Source organism: Jaculus jaculus, chromosome 5, assembly GCF_020740685.1.
Source record: "Jaculus jaculus isolate mJacJac1 chromosome 5, mJacJac1.mat.Y.cur, whole genome shotgun sequence".
Lineage (NCBI taxonomy): Eukaryota > Metazoa > Chordata > Mammalia > Rodentia > Dipodidae > Jaculus > Jaculus jaculus.
Genome location: NC_059106.1, coordinates 101,868,453 through 101,884,915, shown reverse-complemented (window position 1 = coordinate 101,884,915; position 16,463 = coordinate 101,868,453). Strand labels below are relative to the sequence as shown.

Below are 16,463 nucleotides of genomic sequence, written 5' to 3'. Positions count from 1 at the left end.
TTTGCATTGTGAAATCCAGGCTGGGTACAAAATTTCTGCCTGTCATCTTAGGAAAGGCCGGGAGTTTTGTACCATCCTGTAGTGTGAAAATGGAAAATCAGAGCCAGCCAAACACCTGCTTTTTGTCTGACCAGTTTGCTGCTTTTTTGAGGCAATGTTGGTTGTCTCTCGGGCTGGAAAGATAATTTCAGTAGAATAGCATATAGTTTAAATAGCAACTCCCCAGAGAAAGTTCCGCCTTCTACTTAATATTAAATACTAAAAGATAGTCAGCAAACAATTATTTGATGCTTGGCTAAGAACCTTTGCATAGAGAAATCATTTAGGATGTGTAAAAATCCTTTCTAATCTGATAAGATCCTGACTCAAGAGCCAAGAGGCCTGGGCATTTTCCTTAAGATTGTTGGTTCTGTTGCAACATCTCCATGAAACTATGAACCAAATGGGTTGCAGACATCATGCCAGAGACCACAATGGTTTGTAAGAATTAAAATAAATAGCTTTTCTGAAGATACTATCAATGAATGACCTCTCCTATCCAATGTCGATTGGTGAAACAAGTTTTCATTACAAATCTTTAATCCGTTTACGTGCAGGAACCTAGCACACACAGGAAACACTTATCTACTCTCTCAACTTACTTGCTCTGTAAGGTCTTTGCTAGTACTTTCACCTGCCTACAAAACACATTAAGCTTTCCTCTCTGGGAGCTGAGAGCTCTGGAGGCTCCAAGCTAAGCAGAAACCATGTGGTTTAATTCCATGAGTCTAAGCTCATACGAGCAAAACTGCAGCGTTTCTGCTTGCCAAAACCCGGTTCTAGAACAGCCTGAGACACCGACATAAGCTGCACGCATTCTCCCATGCTGTGCTGTTCTGCCGGATCTTGGCCAGAGCCAACCGACCGCAGCAGAAAGCATCCTACCTTCCATCATGGTGGCAGAATTGCATTCCTTAATTTCCAAGGAGTCAGGAAAACAACACCGGCGAATATGCTTCCAGGTCCCAGCGAAGTCCTCACGACGCCGCGGCTGGGGTCGGCTCCGCCTGCTGCCCAGCCAGAGGACAAGGAACGTTATCCAGACAAGCAGGCCATGGATGCCGAGGCACCTACGGGCTCCCGGGAAGATGCTGGGAGAAAGGCAGAGGAAGCTGGCGTGCTGCGCCGCCTGCGCGGCCTCGGCCAATCCCTTCAGCGCTGGCGCGCGTCACATGGTAGCCAGCCTGCATCTCCTGACACAATGCCCGCCGAGGGCGTCCGGGCCGCTCGCGTGCCCTCGCCCCCGGCCCGCCGCCCCTTCCCCACCTGGTGACGCACTTCGCCCCCTTCGCCGCGGGTCGGGCCTCGGAGATGCTGCCTCCGCCCGGCTCTCAGCAGTGGCTTCGCTGACCTGCGGGGGAGGGATCTTTTTCTAAGAAAAGCTGCTTAATAATCCAAAGTCTCGACAGCACGTTTGTGTGCTCCTCTTCCAACCTCGTTTGCCCTGAAGGAATTCCAAATGACAGTGACGGTCTCGGCGCACCTTCGGCCTCTCTCTCTCCCTTCCTCCCTCTTTCCCTTTCCTCCCTCTCACTCTGTCTCTTCCATTCACGAGAAATCAGTCCGCTGACGTCACATCATAAACAATTATCCCCAAAAGGATGATGCAGAAAGATAAAAAAACATCACCCCAGCTGCCTTCAAGGGAAGCAGGAAATTAATTGCGCATGACATGCTGAAGGGCTGGGAGCTGTCATTAAAACAAAGAAACAAAAGAACCCACCCAAGTGGGACTTTGGAATCAAACTGGCAAAGCTTGAGATCGTTTCTAGGGCGAGAGGCGGGAGCGAGGACCGAGGCCCTGGCGGCAGCCCAGGGGTTCCACGTCCCCGCCCAGCGCCCTTGGCCGCCGCCGCCCCTGGGGGAGTTTTGGCCGCAGGGGGCTGCAGTCGTCCTAGCAATAGACTTCCTTCTCAATAACACGGTTTTCAAGGCTCTCCTCCCGCCACCTGGAGTTACCTTGGACCCCCAGCACTCAAGGGGAACTGGAGGATGCAACCTCCAGGTTGTGATGGAACTGTGGGCGGAGCCCTGGGCTAGCCAGCTGTTGATGGGATGGGGTGCTGTGAGCTGCCCTCGCTGGAAGGGTCCCCGCATGTGTCTGGCTGGGTTGGGGGTCTGTGACTTGGCTGCTCCCCAGAGCCCCGGAGCCATGTAGAAGCCTCGAAGGCCCTGATGCCCAGTGATCTTTGGTTCAATCTTAGCAAACCAGATAGCTAATCAAGGAAAGGCTGGGGAGGCCTATTAGAGGGGGAAAAGAGGAAAGAAAATGGTAGGCTAGAGAAAGGTCGTCCTACTAGAGGACGACGGGAACAGAATGATTTGTTTCTCTCTATATAACCCCACACTAGACTAGAAGAGACCCACATTACGGAGCAGTTACGAGCAACAAAATATTTCAAGATCAGGGCTGCCTCCAATTCTGTAATTGATCATTTATATTATAACCAGTCCTTGACATAGTCCAACTCTTTCTATCAGAGGCAGTGTGACTTTTGGTGGCTGAGAAATACTAAGGAAAATGCTATTAAAGAGAGTAAATGAGGCAGCACATTAACAATTAAAATCCAAAATTCAGCTACTTAGTAACTTGAGTTTTTTGAAGCCCATTATTCTGAGAACACATATTTCACTGGCCCATACATCTCAGCATGAAAGTTTCCAATGCGCTGTAAGTCTGTATGTATGCATGCATACATACATATAAATTATATGACCTGTGCAGCAACTGATTTTTTTAAATTACAAAGTAAAACCTGCATTTGCATTGTTCTGAAAACTACAGTGAATTATTGCAAAAAGGACCTGTGTGCGTGTGTGTTGTGTGTGTGTGCAGCAAGTTTTTTTTTTTTTTGTAAAGGTTAGGAATGTGGATAAATATTGTTACCAAACAGACTATAAGTTGGGTCTCACCCCATATTGAGATCTGATACCTTGGATAGGTTATGCTGCTCTCTGGGCCTCAGACTTTCCTTCCTAATCTATGAAATGGACATAAGAATAGACTCAATTTCATGGGGCTATAAATACTGTAATAACAAAGCTGTTTGTGGCTTACTGTGTGCAAAACAGTTGTGAATACTCTGTAGTAAGTGACTTGGTGTCTCTAGCATTATCAGCCCTCCATGCTAGCTCTGCAGAATTAATACTATTGACACAGAAGGGCTGGCTGATGTATCAAAGCACTTTGTAGCCAACGGGGAGTTGAGTTGCACCACGTGCACACAGAGTAGTGCAGAGAGAGAAAAACATAGACAGAAAGACCTGTTCACAGAGAGACCCACACTCACAAAGGGCTATGTGTACAGAACTGCACACACAGAAAGGAGTGTGCACACAGAGAGAATGATGCACACAGAGCAAGGTGTACAGAGAAAAGTGTGCACAGGGAGGAGTGTTCACAGAGTGAACCATGTACACAGAGAGCTGTGTGCAGAGAACCTTGTGCAGGGACCCTCTCAGTGAAGCACCAGGTTATACAGAGAGCTAGACTGCGGAGGCTTATGAGAGGCTGCTGAGTAGAAGGGCAACCAAGAGAGATTAATCAGAGAAAACCTTAGATGGAATGTAGTGTTCAGAAAAAAAATAGAATAAGTTTGGAATGACAGTTACGAAAAAGACAAGTTTTACATGACCAGGTTCTTATAAACTTGAGGTGCATGGATGTGGCTAGAGGCAACAAAGCAGAAACCCTGGAAGCTTCTCCCTGCAGGGATTCCATGCTGTTAGAGCAGACCTCTCACATTTAGTGCACATGCACTTTGGTTTTCTTGCAGACTTGTAGAAACAGTATAAGCTAAACAGAAAGTGAGTTCCAAGATTCTTATTCTTAATTTATTTTGAAAGTTTTAATGGAAACAATAATAATTGTACCTATTTATTGAGTACAATGTGATATTTAAATAATGTATACAATGTTTAGCGATTAGACCAAGGAAGGCATTCACATATCTATCCTCTCAAACCATCATCTGTGTGTGTGAGTGTGTGTGTGTGTGTGTGTGTGTGTGTGTGTGTAGTACACATTTAACTGTGATCAATCCACAATAACTCTGGGGTTCTATAGAAGTTACTCCTCCTGCCCAGCTGCAGCTCCATGTCTGATAATCATCCCCCAATACCCACTCCCTTTCAGTTCCCAGCCTCTGGTGATTGCTCTTTTTCTCTCTACTTCTATGAGATCAAATTTTTACCTTTTGCATATAAATGAGAATATGTGCCATTTGTCTTTCTGTGCTTTTTGGACTTATTTCACTTGTTCTAATTCTGTAGGGTTCTCCATGCTACTGTAAAGTACATTTTAATTTTAATAAAACTTAATGTGTGAATACTGCTTCACTGTGTATGCATGTGTGTGTGCACATAAATGCATGTGCATGCATGTGTCATGTCTTCTTTATCTACTAATTTTATGTTGATTTGGCTACTGTGACTACTGAGTGCCAAAATAAATATGTGAGCACAGATTTTTCAACATACTGATTTATTTCTTTTGGCTGTATGCCCAGTAGCAGAGTTTCTGGATCATATGACGATCTGTTAGATATTTTGAGAAAGCAACATACTGTTAATTATATTTCTACTAACCTGCATTAGAGTTCTTTCTTTGCATACCTACCAGCATGTTTTAGTCTTTTTGGTAATAATGTACTGTATTCAGGTAAAATGATATTATAGTGGGCTGTGATTTGCATTTTCTTAATAATTAGTAACAGTAAATATTTTTCATGTACCTGTTGCCTATTTGCACATTTTTGTCAAGTTATACTCTCAAACTAGTCCAGGCTGGTCTCAAACTCATGGCGATTCTTCTACCTCAGCCTCCTGAGTGCTGGGATTAAAGGTGTGTACCACCATACCCAGTTTGTATATCTTCTTTTGAGAACTATCTATTTGGGTATTTGTTCAGCAGCTATTTATAGAAAACACAAAAATGTATAGATATGATTGCAGAAAAAGATCTGTAAGACAAGGTCAATTCTGAGCCTGGGTGAGTTTGACCCATGCTGTCCTCAATGTTAAGTGTCATCTTTAGAAGTTGCAGTTACCAATGCTAAGAGTCACCTTAAGATAGTGTCCATTTTTTGTAGAAAGGTGGGTTTCTTGGAGGCAACAAATTGAAGGATCTTGCTTTTTAAGCCAGTCTGTGAACCTATGTCTTTTGGTTGGGGCATTGAGGCTGTTGATACTAAGAGATATTATTGAAAGGTGTGTATTCATTTTTGCCATTTTTTGTAGTTCTTCTGGTTTTACCTTTGTTCTCTTGTGTTAACTACTATTTGAGTATTGTTTGTTTTTTTCCCAGCTCCTTATATGTGTGCTTTTCTCTTTCTTCAGCATGGAGGATTCTTTCAATTATTTTCTGTAGAGCCCATTTTGTCTTCAAATACTCCTTTAGCTTACTTTTGTTGTGGAATGTCCTTATTTCTCCATCTATTTGAATGGATAGTTTTGCAGGATAAAATAAACTTGGTTGATTGTTGTTATCTTTAAGGACTTGGAATACATCACTCCATGCCCTTCTGGCTTTTAAAATTTGTGTTGAATAATCTGCTATAATCCTGATAGGCTTGCCTTTTTAGTTAACTTGATTTTTCTTTCTGACTTCTTTCAATATTTTTTCTTTTGTTTGTGTGTTTGGTAGTTTGATTATAATATGGTGAGGAGAGCCTCTTTCCAGGTTTTGTCTGGCTGGTGTTCTAAAGGATTCCTGTATCTGCATTGGCACCTCTCTCCCAGTTTGGGGGAAGTTTTCTTCTGTGATTTTGTTGAAGACACCTTCTATGCCTTTGGAATGAAATTTTTGTCCCTCTAGTATGCCCTGAATTCTTGTTTGATCTTTTCATATTGTCCCAATTACCTTGAAATTCCCACTCATGCTTTTCTATTAGTTTATCTTTCTCTTTGTTGGATTGTATTAGATCTGCCATCTGGTCTTCTAGCTTAGATATTCTGTCATCTCCTTCATCCATTCTACTGGTGAGATTTTCTACAGAGTTTTCTATTTCATTAACTGTGTTCTTCATTGCTAATAATTCTAACTGGTTTTTCTTTATTATTTCTATTTCCTTATTTATGTCTAGTATTGACCTCTTTATTTCCTTAAAGTGGTGTCCTGTGTTTTCTTTGATTCCTTTGATTTCCTCTTTCATTCATTTGATTTCTTCTTTGACTTCTTTGAACATATTTATAATCATTCTTTTGACATCTTTCTCAGGCATTTCCTCTAACTCGTTCTCACTGGAGGTCATTTCTGATGCGTTAATACTTTTTGGTGGATTTATATTGTCTTGAGTTTTGGTGTTTCTTGTGTTATAATGTATATATTTTTGCATCCTCTGCTCCTGCTTGGGTCCCACTGTTGGTTCAAGTCGGCGAGGCTGGGTCCCTGGACCACTACTCTGCTGGAGCTGGGCACTGGCAGTGGGGGGAGGGGAGGCTGCCGATGCTGTTCTAGTTCTCTCACTGTTCCATGTGTTCTTCTACTTTGTGATCTTCTACCTTGTATTCTCCTCAATTGTTCACTACCACTCTCCACTCATGTTTATTGAGTTTGCGGAGAGCTCCGGTGTGATTGGAAAATTCCCTCACCTGGCTTTTCTTGCAGCTCAAGCCAAGCCTGGCAGCTTTCTGGTGCGCTGTGGCTGCCTCCTCAGTCAGTGGACCTGCTGGATCTGCTTCTGCCAGCCTGTGTGGGCTCTGGATGCTCTGGATCTCTCCTATTTCTCTGCTGCCATTTCAGTTTCATATGCACCTCACTTTTTAGTGAAAGTGTGTATTTTGCTGAGATTTTTTTGGCTTCCCCCCCACCCCAGGCTGCTTTGGCATGGTACCTATGCTGCCATCTTAATGGAAGTCCTATTACTTAGTTTTGTATCCAGCAAATATAGTCAGTTTAGTACCATTATTAGGCTCATCCATGACCTATCCTCTCCCTTCAGCCCCTCCTTGTTGAGGTAAATGGGTCATGCATTGTGGAGTTAGCCCACAGGTATGGGTAGGATAAGTGTCTTTGCGTATCATGACCCAACATGTGGCTCTGACATTCTTTCCACCAGTAAGGCTTCTCCTGTGAATAATCCATTTACTCTCACACTCTTTATTGTCAGAGAAACTAGAAATGAGATCTCCAAAATTCATTTGTAAATTATAAAAACCAACAAGAATAATAAAAGTAGACTACAGTTTTCTCTTACTGATACTTTGGTTTTTTTGTTGTTGTTGTTTTGTTTTGATGTAGGGTTTCACTGTAGCCCAGGCTAACCTGGAATTCACTATGCAGTCTCAGGCTGGCCTCAAATGCATGGTTATTCTTCTACTGCTGCCTCCCAAGTGTTGGGATTAAAGGCGTGCATCACCATGCCTGGCCATTTTTAATGCAAAAAATTAAATTAAATATTAGCAAATATAATACAGCTTTTCTAAAATGTAATATGTATTATATGCATACACAAATATGACAATACATTACATTTTATCCTATGATGAATATAAATAATTCAACTTCATCTACTAATATAATTTGCCATATCCCACTACTACAAGTGCTGGGGAGCTGGCTTAGTGGAGAAAGCACTTGCTACACAAGCATGAGCACCTGAGTTTGTATTCCCAGAACCTACATGAAGCCTACAAGAATCTGTAGTGGGCATCTGGAATCCCAGCCTTGTGTAAGACAAGGTAGAGACCAGAGAATTGCCTGAAGTTTGTGGATTAGCTAGCCTGGCTAATTCAGCAGCGAACAGAAAGAAATCCTGCTTCAAAGAAGGTAGATAGTAAGGATCAACACCTAAAGTTGTCCTTAATCTCAATACACATGCTATGGCACATGTGTACAGATCTACCACACATGATCACTCACACAAAAGCATACATGCACATCATGCACACATTTTTGTACTTTCAAAAGGTAGACAATTCCTGAGGAATGACACTTGAGGTGGTCCTCTGGTCTTCACATACATGTATACATATACCAAGTGCATACTCATGTGCACCCAAACATGAAAAACACACATATACATACACACATCCTGAGGATGATAAAATATACAAATCCCTACCCAAAACTACTATCTTGTTAAATAGAGACATAGTGAAAATTTTTTCATTATCAGATATAAAAATAGGAAATAAGACTTAGATGTGCTTTCTTATTACTTTTATTTAAAACTTAATATTGTTGTATGGATGTCAGTCAAAATTTGAGTAAAAAAGAAAATAGTGTCATAGACAATATGTGCTTATCACATCCATTACTTGATATTGGATTAATAGGAAGGCTGTATTTACCACCCTTCATTATATTACTAAATTAAGGCCAATAGAATTTTCTCAACCTACATGTTATCCATATTTCCTCCACTAAGAAGACCTGCCATCCTTGCTCACAAGGAGCATTTATATATTGCATGTAAGACTCACATTATCTTGCCATTGGACAGTACTCTTCTAGATTCTGAAAGAGACCTGTTTGAGTGGACTTTGAAAATAAGAAACCCAGATTCAGGCTGGAGAGATGGCTTAGCAGTTAAGCGCTTGCCTGTGAAGTCTAAGGAACCAGGTTTGAGGCTTGATTCCCCAGGACCAACGTTAGCAAGATGCTCAAGTTGGCACATGCATCTGGAGTTTGCAGTGGCTGGAGGTTCTGGCGTGCCCATTCTCTCTCTCTCTCTCTCTCTCTCTCTCTCTCTCTCTCTCTCTCTCTTGCTTTCAAATGAATAAATAAAAATAAACAAAAATATTTTTTTAAGAAAAGAAACCCAGACTCTCACTGACATCATCTCTATACTATAGATATGCACATTATATGTGGTCTGTTTGAGTTCTATAGTTAAATACCACAAGCTGGATAGCCTGTAAATAAAGAAATGTATTTCTTATAGTTCTGGAGGCTGGAATTTCACAATCAAAGTGCCAACAGATTGTCTGGTGAGAGCCTGATATTGTGTTCATAGGTAACACTTTCTCACTGTGTCCTTATGTTATAGAAGGACTAAGGAATCTGTGTGGATTTTCACTTGGAAGGGCTCTAATATCACTCATGAACTAATTCAGCTCATTGAAATATGTGTGCATGATCTTTTGTGAATCATATGTTTAGTATACATTCTAAAATAAGATAAAGGGAAGAGAAATTTAAGGAGAGAAAACTGAAAAGCAAGGAACTAGGATCACTCTACATGTGGAAGTATCTTGTAAAATATGGTAGTCACTTGGCTGCATGTGGGTATTTAGCATTTGAAATGCATTTAATCTGAAATGAGATGTCTTGTGTCATGTAGGAAATGAGTGACTGATTCTTTTTAAAGAGAGTATAAAGCAAAGAGAATGTAAAATATCCCACTAAATTTTATATTAGTTACATGTACAAATGACAATGTTTCTATTTTCTGATTAAATAAAATATACTAATTTAATTTGTTTATATTTAATGTGTCTACTAGAAAGTTATGTATGTGACTCACATTACCTTTCCATTGGACACTAATAGAAAGCTGTGGTGCTTTGATTCAGGTATCCCCATAAACTTAGGTGTTCTGAATGCTAGGTTCCCATCTGATGGAGATTTGGCAATTAATACCTCCTGGAGGCAGTGTATTGTTGGAGGCAGGCTTATGTGTTATAGCCAGTTTCCCCTTGCTAGTGTTTGTCACACTCTCCTGTTCCTGTTGTCCTCCTAATGTGGGCCAGGGGATGATGTCCACCCTCTGCTCATGCCATTGTTTTTCCTGGCCATAATAGAACTTCCCCTCGAGACTGTAAGCTAAAATAAACCTCTTTTTCCCACAAGCTGTTCTTGGTTGGGTGATTTCTACCAGCAATGAGAACCTGATTGCAACAAAAGCCAACTCACAAACCTCCATGGGAGCAAGGAGGACAAGTTAAATTTAAGAATTTGCATGTCAGAGTGCATTATCACCACTACATTCAATTCACAAACTTCTTTAGCCGACAAAGATATTTCAAAAATCTAAACACCAAAACCCCCAAAATAATCATAAGACGCTTCTCAAAAAGTGAAATACAAATGGCCAATAAGCCATGAAAATGCTCAACATCTTTACTCACAAGTCAAAGCTACACTGAGATTTCATCTTTCCCCTCAGAATGTCTATAATTAAAACAACAACAGCAAAGGCTGGAGAGGATGCAGAAGGAAAGGGGAATCTTTCTATACTGAAAATAAGTATGCAGGTTTCTCAAAAAACTAAAACCAGAATTAGCATCTGATCTATACCACTCCTGAGAACATACCTCAAGGACTCTAAGTCAGTATACCACAGAGATACCTGTACATCCATGTTTATTGCAGTACTATTCACAATAGACAGAAAATGTAACCAACCTAGATGTCCATCACCAGATAAATAGAGACAATATGTATGCATATGCAATTGGGGTTTTAATCAGCCATAAAGGATAATGAAATTATGTCATTGGGAAGAAAATAGATGGATCAGATCATGATATTAAGCAAAATAAGCCAGACTCAGGAAAACAAATATCACATGTTTTTAATTATATATAGAACCTAGATCTCACACACATGCTCAGATGTGCATGTGTGTGAGTATGTGTGTGCGTATAAACACACACACATCACAATGAAAGGAAAAAGGTGTCTATTTGGGAAGAGAAAGGAGTTTAGTAGAGGGATGGAGGAGGGTGTAAAAAGAGAGTATTGGAGATAAATATATTTGAACAAATGTGTCATTTTGAAATATGTAGCTCAGAATAGTGAATATACATTAAAAAGGTAAGTCAAAATGATAACTAAAATGATAACTCTGGGAAAATGTAGAATAATGATACATACTATAACATAGAACTGAAAATCTGTGACAACCAACCAGAGAAAATTATCTATGCCAGCCCATAGCACCAACTTTGTGGCACAGAAATGATATAGATATGAGCCTTTTGAGAAGACAGATGAGCAAGCAACAGTTACAGTGCAGGTAGATTGTGGGTGTTCAGAGCTGAGCCTCACAGGAGGAGAATTGGGTGGATGAAGGACATACAAAGGTTTCCTGGCAGAGTTAGTGCTTAAGCTGCCTATTTGTTCAAGGGCACATTAGGTAAACATTCTTCTTCTTTTTGATACAGCATCTCTCTATGTATGCCTGGAAATTACAGTGTTCCTGCTTCTGCCTCAGACTCCAGGGTGCTGGGATTCTAGGAGCACATCACCATGCCCAGTCTTTACAGACCTCTCTTAGTCCAGCCTTATTCTCTTCCTCATCCTGATTCCTACCCAATTTTAATTTCTCCTCTAATAATCCTACCAGCACCTACTCAGTAGTACATAAGAACATCTGTGGTCAAAGATAATATCAACTTGCCTATACATGATGCTGGTTCTCCTTTACTAAAACCTTTTCCTCCGTACCTGCGCTTGTGGTGCCCACCACCCTTTTGAGAAGGCCTTTTTTTTGCTCTTGGGCCTTTGGTTTTATACCCAAACTATATTACACCTGCTTTCTGGGTCTTCAGCTCATAAGCTGGCGGTCATGGGGCTTCTTAGCCTGAATATTCATGTGAGCCAATGCCTTTACAATAAATTTATTACATACATCTATGAATCCATTCCTGTATCCTGTCATCCTCTTTCTCTCAGCTCTCTGGGCAGAGGAGGGGCTGGTATTTTCTTAGTTCCCATCTCAGCTGCTCAACCATTCATTCATTGCAAGTGAAAAGTGTCTCTGAAAGCTTATTGTGGTAGTTTGAATAGATACCCCCAAATAGATTCAGGAGTTTATTAAAACTTCTTGGATTTCCAGCCACCTGGCTGGAGGAGGTGTCACTGGGAAGATGTTAAAGTCCAGCCCTAAAGTGTGATGGTGCATTTGAATTCCAGTATAAAGATAAGCAAAGTGTCTGAGTGCCTCCTGGAATTCCTAAGTATGTGTGTGGTGTAAGTTTTCTTTTTATTGACAACTTCCATAATTATAGACAATAAACTGTGGTGGCTTTTTAGTTTTGACTTGGGGTTTTGGACCTGTGAAACTGGGCCAGCTTCTTTTGCCATTATGGAACTTCCCCTGGATCTGTAGGCTTCAATAAATCCCTTCTTCTATCACTGTTGTCTTGTCTGGACATTCATCTCAGCATCCTGAAGCTGTCTACCACACTTGTCCTTCCTGCTTTCCCTCATCTTGGTTTTCTGTTTGCCAAACTTTGACCAATTCTATGACCTCACCAACTAGATCATAGCTCTCCTTATGTGACCACCTCTCCTTGTCATCTATGACTTAGGTGCCTGTCCTTTATTTCCTTTACTTTCTCAGTTTCAGTGACCTTACTTTCTGCCGTGTCCCAGTTTCCTAAAGTATAACCTTATTTTGGATTTCCTCTTTATTTATACGGAATAGTTTCACCTAACCTATTAATTTACCTTCTCCAGTCTCACAAACCATAAATACATGTTAATACATCATGAAATTACTTTTGCCTCCAAGTTTGACTCTTTATACTATAAATTTCCATCATATTCATTTATCTGTCTTGGAAGTAAAATAATAAATGTATGGTAAGATGCAAGTAATATTTCTCCCAAAGCTTAATGTTTGTCCACTTTTATTTTTTAATATTTTATTTAGCTAGTTGCAATCAGAGTGAGAGACACAGAGAGAATATACCAAGGCCTCTATCCAGCTGCAACAAACTGCAGATGCATGTGCTGCTTTGTGCATCTGACTTACTTGGGTACTGGGAAATTGAAGCCAGGTCATTAGGCTTTGCAGGCAAGCATCTTAACCACTGAGCAATCTATGCAGCCCTGGATTTATTTTCTATGGACATTTTCTCCTGACACTCACCTACCCTTGAATGGCACCTTCATTTGGATGTAGACACTTGGATTTTTCCTTTTCTCATCTCTTACTGTACTAGCCAAACCAGCTTTCAGATACATAGTCCTTATGGGAGACCTCTAGAGAAAGAGGATGACAGGATACAGGAATGGATTCATAGATGTATGTAATAAATTTATTGTAAAGGCATTGGCTCACATGAATATTCAGGCTAAGAAGCCCCATGACCGCCAGCTTATGAGCTGAAGACCCAGAAAGCAGGTGTAATATAGTTTGGGTATAAAACCAAAGGCCCAAGAGCAAGTGGTTCAGTGTCCAGTGGCAACAAAAGACAAAGCTCCCACTTGAGCACAGAGACAATTTACCCTAAAGGGTCTTGAGATTTGATGATAACCATCCACAGTGGTGAAGGTGTGTCTTTTTTTTTTTTTTTAACTCACTCTGATTAAAATAGCAGATCCCCAGTACTAACACACCTAGAAACAATGTTTTCCCATCTATCTGGGCTGACCTCAACCTAGTCCAGTTGACACATGAAAAAATAATCCTCTCACAAAGTCATCTCTCAATAATTCTGTGCATGTTATTCTTTCTTCATTACTTGAATACAAGACAGGGAAAGGATCCTCAGTTCTTGATTTCATGGGCCAATGTAGTTTCTAGCTTGGGATACAGGAATTACTCTCTCATATTGCTCTCTCTTCACTGACATCATGAGTAAGGAGGTATAGTTCATGCTGGCAGATGATAACAGCCATGTCTTCTTCACAAGACATAATCACACAAGAAATATACAAGAAAAAGACCAAAACTTACATTTCATTCAAAGGCTGCAGAATATACATTCCTTTCAGCAGCACATGGAACATTCTCTAAAATAGACCATATATTAGGACACAAAGCAAATCTTAACAAATTCAGGAAAATTGAAATAATTCCCTGCATTCTATCTGACCACAGTGGAATTAAACTACAAATCAGTAGCAAGAAAGGCTATAGAGCATACACAAAATCATGGAAACTAAACAATACACTACTAAATGATGAATGGGTCAATGAAGAAATTAAGAAGGAAATCAAAAAAGTTTATAGAGTCAAATGATAATGAGAACACAACATACCAAAATCTCTGGGACACAATGAAGGCAGTTCTAAGAGGTAAATTTATAGCCTTAAGTGCCTATATTAAGAAATTAGAAAGGTCGCAAGTAAACGACCTAATGCTTCACCTTAAAGCCTTAGAAAAAGAAGAACAAGGCAAACCAAAAATCAGTAGATGGGAAGAAATAATAAAGATTAGGGCAGAAATTAATGAAATAGAAACAAAAAGAACAATCGAAAGAATTAATGAAACAAAGAGTTGGTTCTTTGAAAGGATAAACAAGATTGATAAACCCTTAGCAAATGTGACCAAAAGAAAGAGAGAAGAGACACAAATTAATAAAATCAGAGATGAACAAGGTAACATCACAACAGATTCCAGAGAAATTCAAAAAATCATAGGGACATACTATAAAAGCATATACTCCACAAAGTATGAAAATCTGAAAGAAATGGATGATTTCCTTGATCTATATGACCTACCTAAATTAAATCAAAATGAGATTAATCACTTAAATAGACCTATAACAAACATGGAGATCCGAACAGTTATCAATAATCTCCCAATTAAAAGAAGCCTAGGCCTGGACGGATTCACTGCTGAATTTTACCAGACTTTTAAGGAAGAGCTAACACCTATGCTTCTTAAGCTTTTCCAGGAAATAGAAAAAGAAGGAATTCTACCAAACTCCTTCTATGAGGCCAGCATCATCCTGATACCAAAACCAGGCAACGATAGAACAAAAAAAGAAAATTACAGACCAATCTCCCTCATGAACATAGATGCAAAAATTCTCAACAAAATATTGGCAAACAGAATACAAGAGTATATCAAAAAGATCATTCACCCTGACCAAGTAGGCTTTATCCCAGAGATGCAGGGATGGTTCAACATACGCAAATCTATAAATGTAATATATTACATAAACAGGTTGAAGGAAAAAAATCACATGATCATCTCATTAAATGCAGAGAAAGCATTTGACAAAATCCAACATCCCTTCATGATAAAAGTCCTACAGAGACTAGGAATAGAAGGAACATATCTCAATATAATAAAGGCTATTTATGACAAGCCTACAGCCAACATATTACTAAATAAGGAAAAACTGGAAGCTTTTCCACTAAAATCAGGAAGAAGACAAGGGTGTCCACTGTCCCCACTTTTATTTAATATAGTTTTGGAAGTTTTAGCCATACCAATAAGGCAAGAGACACACATAAAAGGGATACAAATTGGAAAGGAAGAGATCAAGTTATCATTATTTGCAGATGACATGATTCTATACATAAAGGACCCTAAAGGCTCTACTAGCAAACTGTTAGAGCTGATCAAAACCTACAGCAATGTAGCAGGATACAAAATACATACACAGAAATCAGTAGCCTTCATATATGCTAACAACAAACACACAGAGGATGAAATCAGAGAATCACTCCCAACACAATTGCATCAAAAAAAAAAAAAAAAGTACCTTGGAATTAACCTAACCAAGGAATTAAAGAATCTCTACAATGAGAACTTTAAAACACTCAAGCGAGAAATTGCAGAAGACACTAGAAAGTGGAGAAACATCCCTTGTTCCTGGATTGGAAGAATCAAAATGGTGAAAATGGCAATCTTACCTAAAGCAATGTACACATTTAATGCAATCCCTATCAAAATTCCAAAGGCTTTCTCCATGGAAATAGAAAAAACAATCCAAACATTCATTTGGAATCACAAAAAACCTCAAATATCTAAAATAATCTTGAGCAACAAAAATGAGGCTGGTGGTATCACCATACCTGATTTTAACCTATACTACAGAGCCATAGTAACAAAAACAGCATGGTACTGGCAGAAAAACAGACATGTAGATCAGTGGAACAGAATAGAGGACCCAGATGTAAGCCCAAGTAGCTATAGCCACCTGATATTCAATAAAAATGCCAAAAATACTCATTGGGGAAGTGACAGCCTCTTCAGCAAATGGTGTTTTGAAAACTGGATATATATCTGTAGAAGGATGAAAATAGATTCTTCTCTCTCGCCATGCACAAGAATTAAGTCCAAATGGATTAAAGACCTTAACATCAGACCTGAAACTCTGAAACTGCTAGAGGAAAAAGTAGGGGAAACCCTTCAACATATTGGTTTTGGCAAAGACTTTCTGAATACACCCCTAATTGCTCAGGCAATAAAACCACAGTTTAATCACTGGGACCTCCTGAAATTACAAAGATTTTGCACTGCAAACGACACAGTGAAAAAAGCAAGGAGGCAACCTACAGAATGGGAAAAAAATCTTCCCCAGGGCTGGAGAGATGGCTTAGCGGTTAAGCGCTTGCCTGTGAAGCCTAAGGACCCCTGTTCGAGGCTGGGTTCCCCAGGTCCCACGTTAGCCAGATGCACAAGGGGGCGCACGCGTCTGGAGTTGGTTTGCAGAGGCTGGAAGCCCTGGCGCACCCATTCTCTCTCTCTCCCTCTATCCATCTTACTCTCTGTGTCTGTCGCTCTCAAATAAA

The 16,463-nt window shown here is 40.1% G+C and overlaps 1 protein-coding gene across 21 annotated transcripts in view; it reads right to left on the bottom strand.

The window, feature by feature from the left end:
- Sgip1 (SH3GL interacting endocytic adaptor 1) overlaps positions 1 to 1,239 on the bottom strand; it is a 283,674-nt gene extending 282,435 nt beyond the window's left edge. For 6 of the 21 annotated variants that reach the window (XM_045149371.1, XM_045149372.1, XM_045149378.1 and 3 more), the window contains exon 1: positions 925 to 1,238. Coding sequence is in view for 3 of the 21 variants with exons in the window: in XM_045149375.1 (XP_045005310.1) it covers positions 925 to 934 (10 nt within the window). In the remaining 18 variants the exon portion in view is untranslated. Of the gene's footprint in view, positions 1 to 924 lie in introns of all 21 variants that reach the window. The other 15 variants (XM_045149377.1, XM_045149381.1, XM_045149382.1 and 12 more) reach the window with 6 other exon arrangements.
- Between the last annotated feature and the right edge of the window lie 15,224 nt (positions 1,240 to 16,463).